At 38.1% G+C, this 13,318-nt stretch overlaps 1 protein-coding gene across 19 annotated transcripts in view; it reads left to right on the plus strand.

The window, feature by feature from the left end:
* Positions 1–13,318, plus strand: part of macf1a (microtubule actin crosslinking factor 1a) — a 545,346-nt gene that overhangs the window by 313,045 nt on the left and 218,983 nt on the right. For 11 of the 19 annotated variants that reach the window (XM_059654271.1, XM_059654278.1, XM_059654275.1 and 8 more), the window contains exons 20-27: positions 2,375–2,500; positions 5,383–5,535; positions 5,826–5,933; positions 6,564–6,718; positions 7,690–7,816; positions 9,097–9,280; positions 11,855–12,012; positions 12,278–12,456. In XM_059654271.1, coding sequence (XP_059510254.1) covers positions 2,375–2,500; positions 5,383–5,535; positions 5,826–5,933; positions 6,564–6,718; positions 7,690–7,816; positions 9,097–9,280; positions 11,855–12,012; positions 12,278–12,456 — 1,190 coding nt within the window. The remainder of the gene's footprint in view (positions 1–2,374; positions 2,501–5,382; positions 5,536–5,825; positions 5,934–6,563; positions 6,719–7,689; positions 7,817–9,096; positions 9,281–11,854; positions 12,013–12,277; positions 12,457–13,318) is intronic. The other 8 variants (XM_059654279.1, XM_059654287.1, XM_048557835.2 and 5 more) reach the window with 2 other exon arrangements.

Here is a 13,318-nt window from a genome sequence, read left to right on the forward strand (position 1 = left end):
CCGTCTCATGATTTTGCTCAGTGTCAAGATGTACAATCTACTAGTGCCTATGGAATATATTAGCTTTTGTTTTTCTCGGCATTCTCCCTTCCTTTTCTCAGAGAAGTGTTGACTGTTTGTCGTGATGTTTCATAAATGCTGGTCTCCATCCTGTACCTCCATTCATCATTTATGAGTGTGCCTATAAAGTAAGTGTTGATAAACTGTTCAACACTGAAAGGAGAAACAACTAAATTTAATCCTATTCTCCATCTCGGCATAGGCTACTGAGTCATTAGTAGAAACCCTGGATAATTTCTCACTCTCTGCATCAGTTCTGTTGTGGCCACTTGCAAGCAACAAGAATGAGACTTTGATGTTCTTTGTATGAGATGTACAGTTCCTCACCATTCAACTTGGTGAGCCATCAGTAAAATTATGTTTTGGATATTTTCATAGTTTTTTTTTTGTCCATTTGATTTTGTTTTAACCATGTTGTGTTTGGTGAAGTACAGAAATTTGATCGAAATGTTGCCAATACTGATTGAGTTTCGTGATACCATTTTTTAATAGAGTAATACAATTGACATTCATCCTTTTTTTGTTTTTTTTACACCTGCTTTAGAGAAGTTGACTGACTTTTGGGTACAAGTTTCACTTTTATTCTTTGCAAGCACACAACTTTTGAGTATTACTGAAAAATGTCACATCTTGACAAAACCTTCCAGTTGACGCTCATCAAGACAATTCACAACATGTACTGAAGTAACTGCATTTGCTTTGTATGAGAGAAGAATGCTGATGGTTGGCAATTGGGCACTGATTGATAGAAAATGTTTCCCCACATTGGAGAATGTACCAGTTATTAATGACCAATTAACTATCAAGCATTATTAATGACACCATGTATGCTGAAATATATCCTGTTGCCATAGGATCCCTTCTAGGATCATCTTTTGCAAATATCTTTGGTTCACGCAAAACAAAATAACACCTAACCACCTACCACTTGCATATTGGCGATGTTTAATGTTTGTTGTATTTGAATTGCAGCTGCATGTAAGAATTCCCTGCTATATCTTAATGGGTTCCTGTGCTTAAACTCCCCTTCTGAAATGGAGCAGTCAAATGAGCTTTCTTCCCTTGATCTTTTGATTGTGAAATTGGCTAATTGTTCTCTAATATCATCTGCAAACTCTCATTGGTCAGGGAATGCACTGGGTTTCCATTGGTTCCATTTGCTGTAATTTTAGCCTTATTGGCAATCTGTACATAACTGGGACCCAAACCTTTCGTACACCATGCATACTTGATGATAAACTGGGATGCATAATGGTTATCCTGATTAGATTTCTTTTAATTGTATATCATGCAAACTTGTGACAGAGCCTAAAGCTATGGCTTTTGATCCTGAAAGATAACCAGCCTGGCAGACATTGTAAAGCAGCATTCACTCTCCGTGTTTTCAACAAGCAAGGCACTGATGGTACTCTCAGCCTGTGTTTGCCAATTTTGTAGCGTAGTACTGGACAGATGTGATTCCACAATTGGGCATTTGCTATATAATCTGAAGTGTACAAGATTTATACTGGCAACCAATGTTAGATTCTCAGTTGGGCTAATTCTGTGATGGACTTTTTTTAATGCTGAAAACTGCATATATTGACACACAGGACTCCGCAAAATACAGATAGAAAGATCACGTAACAGATTGCACCTATTTCAGCAGCAAAGCAGGTGACATTCCATGGTTCACCTCTCAGGGTAATGCCTTGAATAATAAAAATCACCCTTCCTTGTTTAAGATTTAAACAGAACCTGGCACGTAACTGTCAGGCATAATTACCTGATGCCGCCTTTATGGCAAAACCTACACCAATCAGAGGCCAGTTGTCCATTGATCTCACTCCTCATACAGTATAAATGTTCTATTTTCCCTTTGGTAGTTAATTCTGTTATTTCCTGTGAGTTGTCCTGATAATTTCAAGATAAAAAAGCTTGAACAATATTATCTTTTTTTTAGCAAGTTTTCTTCATTCTTATTTTTGACTCGGAGGCTGTTTGCAACTAGTTTTAAACTGAGATGGCAAAATGAAACCTTCAGACTTTCTATTATTGTTTGGTCACTTATGGTGCAGTTTTTTTTTGAGACCAGCTGAATAACACAGCTATTTCCTTCTTTCTTGCAACATTTCACTGCGACCAATTGATGCAGCACTAGTTCATTAACTCAAATGCCTGTCTAAGATTGATTAATTTCTCAAGTCTTGCATCAAAATTCAGTATCTACAGAAGTAATTAATATAAGTCCATCTTGGTCTCCGGAGATATTTGGGAAACTTGTGTCTTTTGCTTTATTTTTTTTAACTATTAACATGTTCTTGCTGTCTTGTAGTTTTCAACTGACATTAAAGAAGCAGAACAGTATTTACGGAACCTTCAAGAGACAATAAAGAGAAAATATAAGTGCGACCGGACCAGTAGTCTGTCAAAACTAGAGGATCTACTTCAAGATTCCATGGTATGGATGATGATTTGCATGTTGAAGATGAATATTATTTTGTTTGATAATTGTCTTGTTTGTGAAGTTAGCCTCATGGAAAACTACCTTTTTATCCAAAATCTTTCACTGAAGGACTTCAATTAAGCAGTTGGTAATATGTAAATCTGGTACATAGTTTTTCAAATTTGGGCATCTGAAGGTTCCTTACACACACGTTGTTCTGTTAGTTTCTCCAACCTGACAGTTGAATGGTGAAAGTTTAAAAAAAAACACTCTAGGATGACAATTTCTGAGATTTAAGAGATTAGGAATAAGAAATGTGTGTATGCGCAGTGTCTACTGCAATTGAGTTGGAGAGTGGCAAACAGTTGGTTTGCATTTCTCATCTGCATGTTTCATTTGAAGAATTATCACGTGCCCATGATAGGAAGAGAACATTAGTGTGTCTGCACATTTAATAGTTGTGCTATCCATCATGCCACATGAGCAGCAACTGGTGCCTAAAAGGGCTCAAATCCATTTTCATCAGCTACCTGGTAACAACTGGTGACTTCCATTTTATTCATTCTTTGGATGTAGGCGTCACTGGCTAAGCCAGCATTTATTGCACATCTTCAGTTGCCCTCTAAGGTAATGATGAGTTGATTTCTGGAACTGCTGCAATTCTTGGGTATAGTACATCGACACTGCTGTTAGGAAGAGAATTCCAGATGTTGATCCAGTGACAGTGAAGGAATAGTGATTATAGTTCTGGCTCGGGGAAGTGTATGGCTTGGAGGGTGACTTGTCTGTCCTTCCTGGTGGTGGTGTTGGAGGGTTTGGAAGGCATTGTTAAAGGAGGCTTGTTAGTTGATGCAGCGCATCTTGTAGATAGCCCACACTGTGTGGCTACTGTGCATTGATGATGGCGGGAGTGAATGTTGTGTGTTAAAGTACCACGCAAGCAGGCTACTTGGTCCAGGATGGTGTCAAGATTCATGAATGGTGTTAGATCTGCACTCATCCAAGCAAGTAGAGAATATTCCATCACATTCTTTGTGTATAGTAACCTGGGTTTGAAGTCACTTGATGACAAAATACCATGGCAAATAATGAATAGTCAGCAAAATTGATGACCGGTTCACTTGCCACAAATTGGTTTATAGCTTATTTCAAAAATAGAATTTACAAAAATGGGCCTGGTAATGGTGGCTGGAATTATTTGCCTCGCTTAACATTTATCCTGTAAGCCAGTGGGTGTAATGGGGAGGATATGCACAGATGAACAATGAGTTCCTACATGTGCAGTTTTGTTTTGCTCCTTGGCTTTCAGTACATTCTTGTCGTCTTCTGTTCTCCTCTGGTTCATCTGCCCTGACAGAATTGGGAGAATGTTACTTGCTTTGGGAGCCTGTTACTTTGACATTCTGAACCAAAAGACCAAAGCAATAGAGTGGCTAACACTGTACCTTAGTAAGGATAACAAGGTGTAGAGCTTTTTCAGACCTGAAATGTCAGCCTTTCTGCTCCTCTGCTTCTTGGCCTGCTGTGTTCATCCAGCTGTACACCTTGTTATCTCAGATTCTCCAGCGTGGGCAGTTCCAACTATCACCATAGCATGGATGTTTGTTTTGCGAGTCCAAGAAGAGACTAGTGTTGGTGTGTCTATCCTTCCAATTGATTTGTGGGATCATCCTTCGGCAGCATTAATGTTAGAAACCCAGTGCTTTGCCTGTGGCAAACATCCTTATTTTTTAAGACATAGTAGGAACTGCTGATGCTGGAGTCCAAGGCCACAAGATGTGCAACTGGATGAACGCAGCAGGCCAAGCAGCATAAGCAGGAACGTGGACGTTTCAGGTCTGGACCCTTCTTCAGAAATGGGGAATGGGAAGGGGCTTCTAAAATAAATTGGGGGGAGGTGATGGTCGAAGGTAGGTGGAGAGAAGACAGACAGGTCAAGGAAGTGGGTATGAAGTCAGTCCAGATGAATGTAGGTAGGGAGTTGGGATGGGGGTTGGTCAGTGAGGAGGGAGCTCGGGCAGCTCATGGAGGTGGGGGTGGAGGTTGGTAGGGAGGTGGGAGGAGTGGATAGGTGGGAGAAAAGACGGGCCGGTTAAGGAAGCAAAGACGAGATGGGCTGGTCTTGGGATGAGGTCGGCGATGGGGAAATGTTGAAGCTTGTAAAAAAAAACACATTCAGACCACCGGGCTGCAGGGTTCCCAGACGTAACAAAGTGCTGTTCCTCCAGCCTTCGGCTGGCATTGTTGCGATACTGGAGGGAGACCTAGGATGGATGCGACTGGGAGGTGATGTTGTTTGTCCTGAACTGAGCATAGGCACTCCACAAAGTGGCCTCCAGGTCTCCGCTTGTACAGGAGGCCACATCGGGAACAGTGGATACAATATACCACATTAGCGATTTTAATGTTGAATTTTTCCAACTTTATTTATCTCTAATATAGAAATTGGTTTGAGAATTTGTCAACAAATTGCTTAATGTTCACTTCTAGTTCTAAAACTTTGGATATTTTGGAAGGACTTATTATTAAACCCCTTTCAGTTAAAAATGGAGTTTGTGTTCCCTTTGCATATTGTCTCAGTATGCCTTCTAGAGGGTGTAGACAGATGGAAGGATGGTTTTGTAAATATCCAAAACATTGTATCATCACTCAATTACAATTCAGTGCTTAAATCTGCTTTGAAATATGTTGACTTGATTGCTGTTAGTATTTAAAAGCAATATCTTTTTTAAATGTAATTTTTTTACTGTATAATCTCATGTTTTTAACCTTTTCTCGCAGTCTGTATGACTATTTGATCCACATACAGATCATCTACTTTAACACCTTAGATTTGCTCACTTCATACGGTGATCACATTAAATATTGTGATGTTTTGATTAAACTTTTCTTTGAAGGATGAAAAGGAGCAGCTGATCAAGTACAAGAGTTCCATAGCGAGTCTTGTTGGGAGAGCAAAAACAATTGTTCAATTGAAACCAAGAAACCCTGATAATGCTATAAAAACCACAATCCCAATCAAGGCTATCTGTGACTACAGGCAGATTGAGGTAGGAGTTCTGCACCTCTCTTTAGTAAAAGACTGAAAAGGAAACAAAATGCTGAGTTGCTTGTAGTAATGTGGAGGTAGTGGTATTAAAATGTACTAAATACAGTTTCCATTTTTGTCAAGGAAGGCTTGCACCTAGAATTGACACTGACGTCTTGTTCTTGTACTATCATAAATTTTCAACTCTACAATGTTTTATTGAGTAAGAAATTTAATGAATTTTGCAAACAATTTTTTTATCCCTATTCCCTCACCACCTCCCTGCCCTGTCTCTGTTATTTCTCATGGGAGCCGCTTGGCACCATGCAGCATCCATCAACTGGGAAGGTTAAAGGGTCTGGGCCGCAGTCAACATTCCATAACCACTGTCAGTGTCACTTCGGAATTGGCCAGCAGGAGGTACGTTTTTAATGGGGTCATCCAACCATGCCAATGTTTCCCTCCATCAGAGAATGGTGCAGTGCACCTTTGTAAGACATTTTATGTATAGTTCAACTTGGAAATGTCATTCCCAGAAATGGTATATGTGCTTTAGCAATTGTCACTATTCAAAACCCCCTGACCATCTGGTTGGGGTGTTGACTTTCTAGCGGACAGTAATGGCTGTTTCAAGATATTGTGAATTTTGTGACAAAATTTAGCACTGATTTTACTTTGTCAGACGTCTCATTCTTTATTTTCTCAAAAAAAGGAACAAGAGTGTAAATTGTAACAGTCTACGATTAGTAGATCATGCATTGGCTTTTTTAATGGTTTTATTGGGCCAACATCATGGAGCACTGGATCCCTCCCAAAACTTTGTATTTATTGTTTATACGCAAGTTATTTTCAGAGGCCATGGACCCGCACCCTTTGTCTGCAACACCATTCAACCAAACAAGTGAGGTGGTTAAAATGTAGTTAGCTTTCTATTTAAGTAAATGGGTAACTTGTAACTCAATGCTTCTATTGATGCTGTGGTTTAAGAAAATATGCATGTGTCTATATTGGGACATAAGTCCTGGCATTATAAATTTCTGTTATTAACAGATTACTGTCTGTAAAAATGATGAGTGCGTTCTGGAGGATAACTCTCATCGAACCAAGTGGAAAGTTATTAGTCCAACTGGAAATGAGGCAATGGTTCCATCTGTCTGTTTCACAATCCCTGCACCAAATGAAGAAGCAATTGATACTGGCAGCAGGTATAGAGCAGTTTGATGTGGGTAGTTCTGATCATGCCACCTTTATTTCGTAATACTATTGACTACTTGAATTCATTTTTTTAAACTTTTCACTAAAATGTATTTAAAATAATTTGTTTCAGCAATCAGTATTATAAATTCATTTCTATGAATTGTTGCCCAGGCTGTCTGGAGTGTTATCCTTCTGATAAATTTCAGATCTTTTATGTATAATATTGTAAAAGGCATAGTTGCAGTGGATTTGTTGCATTAGTGACACTTGGTGATTTTTGTATCATGACCAAGTCTAATTCAAATGATACATGGCTTAAAATGCCCATTTCAGTACTAAGCATGTAAACAGCTGAGTACTGAGCTGTTCATTTGAAGTTGCCATGTTATGAAGCCTTTCATCTGTTTAGGTATTATATTGTACTTTAGTTAAAATACATTATCAATTAATTTAGTTCTTGACCTTTATTGCCACCACAATTCTTTGAACTGAAAGTTGACCCATTTTCTTCTGGATAATATGTACTTTTAAAATATTTGGGTGTTTGGTTGAGATAATTCTATTGTAGATCTGCCATAGAATGCCATGTTTACCCATTTCTGGGAAACATGGAGCAAGTGAGAATTTAAGCAGATGTTAATACCCCTCAGATCCCAAAATGATCTTATTTTGCTGCGATGTAAAAGTTTTATAACCAGGCGTAGAGCTGGATGAACACAGCAGGCCAAGTAGGAAGGCTCACGTTTCGGGCCTAGACCCTTCTTCAGAAAAAAGATTTTCGGAAAAAGATCTTTATGAAGAACAGTCTAGGCCTGAAACAGCGTCAACCTGGCTGCTCCTCTGCTGCTTGGCCTGCTGTGTTCATCCAGCTCTACACCTCGTCATCTCAGATTCTCCAGCATCTGTAGGTACTATTATCTCTGTAAAAGTTTTACAGCTTGATTTTACGTGCTCAGATCAATCTAATCATGTGTTTCAGGGTTGAACAAATGTATCAGAATGTTATGGCTTTGTGGCACCAGCTGCATGTTAATATGAAAAGTGTTGTGTCCTGGAATTACCTAGTGAAAGATATTGAAACCATTCACTCCTGGAACAGAGAAACTGTATGTATCCATTGGTTTGCTGAAATGTTGCTCCAAGTCTTTTGAAATGGGACAAACCTGTAATGCTTTGTAATTAATAGCAGAATAACAAAATTTTGAGGTTTGGATTCACGGGCGCCTAGCCTAAGTCATTTTAGTCCATTCTGCCCTTTTGTGATACAACCCTGATAGAAGTTCCAAAATGCTGAAAAACTCTATCCATAAATGCAATACATTCTTGACTTTTTAAAATAGTGTCCTTTTTACTTTGCAAAGTATCTTTTTATAACCTGAATCTCATACAGGTTGTGTGTATATTAGTTTCATTTATGCAATGTTCTGAATAATTCAGTGATCCAGATTTTGCAATTTGACTGATGGTAAAGCTGTCAGCATTTGTAATCACTACAATGTGAAACTGTAAGCAGCCTCTGGCATTCACAACACTTGGTTAAATGCTGAAATGCAGATAGAGATTTCCTGCCGCTCTGCATTATCCACTTCTGAAGTCCTGGCGCACAAGTGATTCAGATCACTGTACTAATAGTATTTTCTACTTTTATGGTAGTTTTTGTTTGTTTGTTTGTAACTAGGGTTTTAATAGCATGCTGAATTGTAAATACTTTAAACAAGAAATCAGGCCCTGACATATTAAATTTTACCATTCCTTAGATATATTTTTGCTTATATAGCTTGTGGTTTTTCAGCTTGTATCTTAAGACCAGGATATGCACATGTATTAATTTTGCTACCTGTAAAATTATGTTAGTGTGTTGGGAAACCTGCTTGTTACTTTACTGTTTGCTGTCTCCCAAAAAACTTTTCAATGTGATGGGCTGCTTAGCCTACTTGGTGACATCACTGATGCTGGACACCTGGAATTTCCTGCAGCTGCATCAGAATGAAGTTGACATTGGGAGAAAAATAAAAACGATATTGCTACCTTGCTGAGGGTGTTGTCACCTTGCCAGTGACTGTATGACCCTGATCTCCATTTGGTTAAGAGATTTTTTAAATGTAATCTATATCTTGCATTGGTTTACAGTGCAATAACTTGAGTAATATGTATTTTGCATTGCTCCAAATATTCCTTTGAAATTTTGATTTTGTTCACAATAATCATATTTGAATAGCACTGTTACCACAAAACTAACTTGTGTATTGTGTGACCTAAAAGCTTATAAAGCAAAACCACCCAAAGGAGGTAATAACAACATGCAGATCTGCTGACAACCTAAGCATTAAAATTATTTTTGATAAATTCATACCTGTCTTAGAAACCGCTACTACTTCCATTACAGTTTAAAACTCTGAAAGCAAATGAGCAAGCGCATGCGTTGAAAAATCTCCAGATGCATTTTGAGGATTTTCTTGAGGACAGCCAGGAGTCTCAGGTCTTCTCCATTGCAGACAGATTACGGTTAGAGGAAGATGTTGATAACTGTAAGGAACAGTGTGAGAAGCTACTAGTATCCATGAAAACAGGTCAGTGAAAATAACAAAATAATTATTATGGATTTTTGCCAGGCCTTCAGTGTGATTATTTTACGAAAACAAAATCTAACTGCTGCTTCCTAGAAGTAACATAACAAATATCTTTGAAATATGTACTAGAGGCAACACAACCTTAAATTTTATAAATTGGATTTTCAATAACATTGCTCAAATTCCCAATAGCAATACTGATCTCCTGTGGAGAGCAAGATTGTTAATGTTTGATCTTTAAATGTTTACTTAGTGCAAAATCAATCACAGTGGTGATTTTGTACAATATGAAATAGTGCTGTTCCAGGTGGCAAAATATCCCTTGCCAAGGATAGGGGTTCTGTTGAGATGGTGAGGTGCTACTTGAGGTAATACAAGTAACATCATTATTAGAACAATTGTTAGTGTGGTATTTTGAAACCTTGATCTAGTAACAATTTTCAAAGTACACAGTGACCCTTATTCCCTGTATTCATTGCCATGTATAGGATAGTGTTCACATTTAATAATGCTTTCTCTCGTTCATGGGTTTTGTGTTTGCTAATAAGATCAAAATGTATTGTCCAGACCTAATTCTTGCGAAGGTATTTGTAAGCTACTGGAATCCATGTCTTGTAGGAATTAAAGAAACCATTAATAGGACAACTATCTCCACAAGGTACACTGCAGACAGCAATAAAATACAGTCATGGAACTAACTAAACTTGTGCTCGCACTTATGTTCTTGCAGCAACAACCCCTGTCAAAAGTTGTACTTCATTGAATGTGGTGTAATTTGGTTTTCATGGTGTACTAACTACTTCATGACCTTCCTGCCCATGAAAAGCTAATGCTATATTTGTGAAATGTCAAATTTCTTCTTGGTAAAATTCACATCAATTCATTTGATGTTTCAACTTCCACAAGTGATCAGACGAGCCAGTGGGCCGTGGAATGGCAGACGGAGTTTAACTTAGATAAATGTGATGTGCTGTATTTTGGAAAGGCAAATCAGGGCAAGACTTGTACACTTAATGGTGAAGTCCTGGGGAGTGTTGCTGAACAAAGAGGCCTTGGAGTGCAGGTCATAATTCCTTGAAAGTGGAGTTGCAGGTAGATGGGATAGTGAGGAAGGCATTTGGTATGCTTGCGTTTAATGTCAGTGCATTGAGCGTAGGAGTTGGGAGGTGATGAGGTGATGTTGTGACTGTGCAGGACATTGGTTGGGCCCTGCTTGGTTCTGGTCACCCTGCTGTAGGAAGGATGTTGTGAAACTTGAAAGGGTTCAGAAAGGATTTAGAAGGATGTTGCCAGTGTTGGAAGGTTTGAGCTATGGGGAGAGACTGAATAGGGTGGGGCCATTTTCCCTGGTGTGTCAGAGGCTGAGGGGTGACCTTTATAGAGATTTCTAAAATCTTGAGGGGCATGGATAGGGTAAATAGGCATGGTCTTTTCCCCGGGGTAGGAGAGTCCAAAACTAGAGGGCATAGGTTTTAAGCTGAGAGGGGAAAAATTTAAAAGGGACCTGAGGGGCAACTTTTCATGCACAGGGTGGCGCATAGATGGCATGATCTGCCAGTGGATGTGGTGGAGGCTGGTTTAATTACAGCATATAAAAAGCATCTGGATGCCTAAATGAATAGGAAGGTTGAGGGGGGCATGGGCCAAATGCTGGCAAATGGGACTAGATTAATTTAGGCTATCTGTTTGGCATGGATAAGATGGAGCAAAGGGTCTGTTTCTGTGATGTATATCTGTGACTCTGTAATCCCATCTGTATGTAATGTAATCTTTTATTTCACTCTCTATAAACAGAAAAGTTTGCATTTTACTTGCTGGTTAAGAGAATGCATCATTTGTGTCTGACTACATTACCCCACTGATACCGCTGTTGGCTGCCTGTAATGCCAGTTAAATGGGATTAGATTTGAATTGTTACCAAGAAGAGATGTCCATGCCAAGCGTTAGACAGTTTTCTTTGAATTCAGTGGTGAATGATATGAAAGCCTAGTCTGGTATGTTACATTAGTGCCTTCATCTGAATATTCTTCTCTTTTTTAAAACTGGTTGTGCCCATTTTAAAGACATTAAAATTTTTTGTTTGCACCATTGATCAGAGATTACAAAGTAAAGAGAAGATCTATCATTTGTGAATCTGAGTAATTCTTCAACTTGAATGATCTTCCCATTTCAGATTCTAAAGTTGTATGACTATTACATTAATGACTGAGAGATCTGAATAAGAATCTGTTGTCAGTGCAGAAATTGGTGGCATGCACTGTAACAATTTTGTTTTGAAAGATAGGGTACATCATACTTCCAGTCAGTTAGTTAAGCTATGTTGCTTGAAGTTCAAACAATATTTAGTCTTAAGTTTAAGGAAGCAAATTTGACAGTGCAGTCTTGGATCCTATAAGGAAATGGCTTCCAATAAGTGTTTTTTAAAAAAAAAACTGAAAAATGAATGTCTTGACTTTTATTTTGAATTGAATTAACTCCTCGGTTATCTCCATAATCATTGTGACTCGGGGAAAATATCAAGAGTTTGAATTCCTTTCAAGTTTTGTATCTAATTATTATGTGCTTATTAATTAGAAGAGAAGGATGAAACGTTGAGTAAAACATACATCTCAGAGCTTCAAAACATCTGTCTGCGACTAGAGAAGTATCAAGACCAATTAATACGTAGGATTCAGGCCTCTGTTGAAGGCAATGCCGTTCAAGATAGTGCCTTCAGAATCGTTGAGCAAGAGGTTTGTCTGTTACAATATCTATCCATAACATACTAGAGTAAAATTGATTACTTGTCACATCAATCTCCGTATTGCCCTTGAGGGTCATACTAAGTTTCTCCAACTAAAGCTGGCATGTACTTCTCCCATGGGAAATGCTCTCACATAATACTTTGAGGTGAAAATCATAAAACCTCTTGCTATCTCTTCTTTTAATTTATCCTTGTTCTCCTAAGTAAACTTTCCATAGATCTACTTATTGATTCATTATTTACTCTTTTTGCAGAACATGCAGCAGGAACTAGATGAATTGAAATCTGAATTAAATCAATTGACAAAAAAATGTGAGCGTTTTTTCCACCAGTCTCCCTCTGCAGCAAGTATTCCGGCTTTGCATTCTGATGTGGACTTGGTAGTACAGAAGATGAATCAAGTGCATTCGTTATCCTCCACTTACATGGACAAGTGAGTCTGAACTTACAGAAAATTGGTTAAGTTTGAACAAAACTGCAAAGTGTTAAATATGAAGAGTAAGTATGTATTTGAAATAGTGAGATCATTTTTTGATAGGCTGACAGGAGAAGCATCTATGACCAGTTCATTTATGTTCCCACTTCTATAATAGAGGTGATCTTTGTGCCTTCTCTGTATCTGTAATGCTATATTCTGCATTCTGTTCCATTACACACTGTGTTTAACTGAGATATGATCTGCCTGGTTTACACACAGCAGTACTTTTCATTGTATCTTGGTACATGTGGCAGTAATGCTCACATCAAAGATGAACTGAGAACAATGATCAATTTGTTATTAAAACATTAATTGCTGCCACGTTGATTAAAATTTAGTTCCATTTGAAAAGTAGATCTTGTAAGCAGATCGATCCCCCAGAGGTTCAAGAGAATGATATTGATTTACACAGTTACCACATCGTGTGTGGCATGTTGTATTCAAATATGGTCCTTTTAAATTCTTTTTAAAAACCACAGAAGTAGCAAGGTTTGAAAAATAACAGCAAAACTAATTCCAGCTATCTCCCTTTGGGCTGTAGATAAAATCTGTACAGGCTAAATCCTTTTGCATGATTATTCCTTTTCCAAGTATATTTTTTTTAAATTTAAGGTATATTGTTAAACAAGTGGAAATGTACTGCCTTCAAAACTTGATAAAATTGACTTCAAGTTACCTTTAATCTAGGGAATGCTGTCATCATATTTGTTAATGATGCTGTCGCTAAGTTTTCTTCAGGAGATACTCCACTGTGGTGCCCAAGGGAAAGTTGGATGAATATCTAATTAGTAGATGTAAAGTTTTCCACAAGAAAAGA

This window comes from Stegostoma tigrinum, chromosome 24, assembly GCF_030684315.1.
Source record: "Stegostoma tigrinum isolate sSteTig4 chromosome 24, sSteTig4.hap1, whole genome shotgun sequence".
NCBI classification, from domain to species: domain Eukaryota; kingdom Metazoa; phylum Chordata; class Chondrichthyes; order Orectolobiformes; family Stegostomatidae; genus Stegostoma; species Stegostoma tigrinum.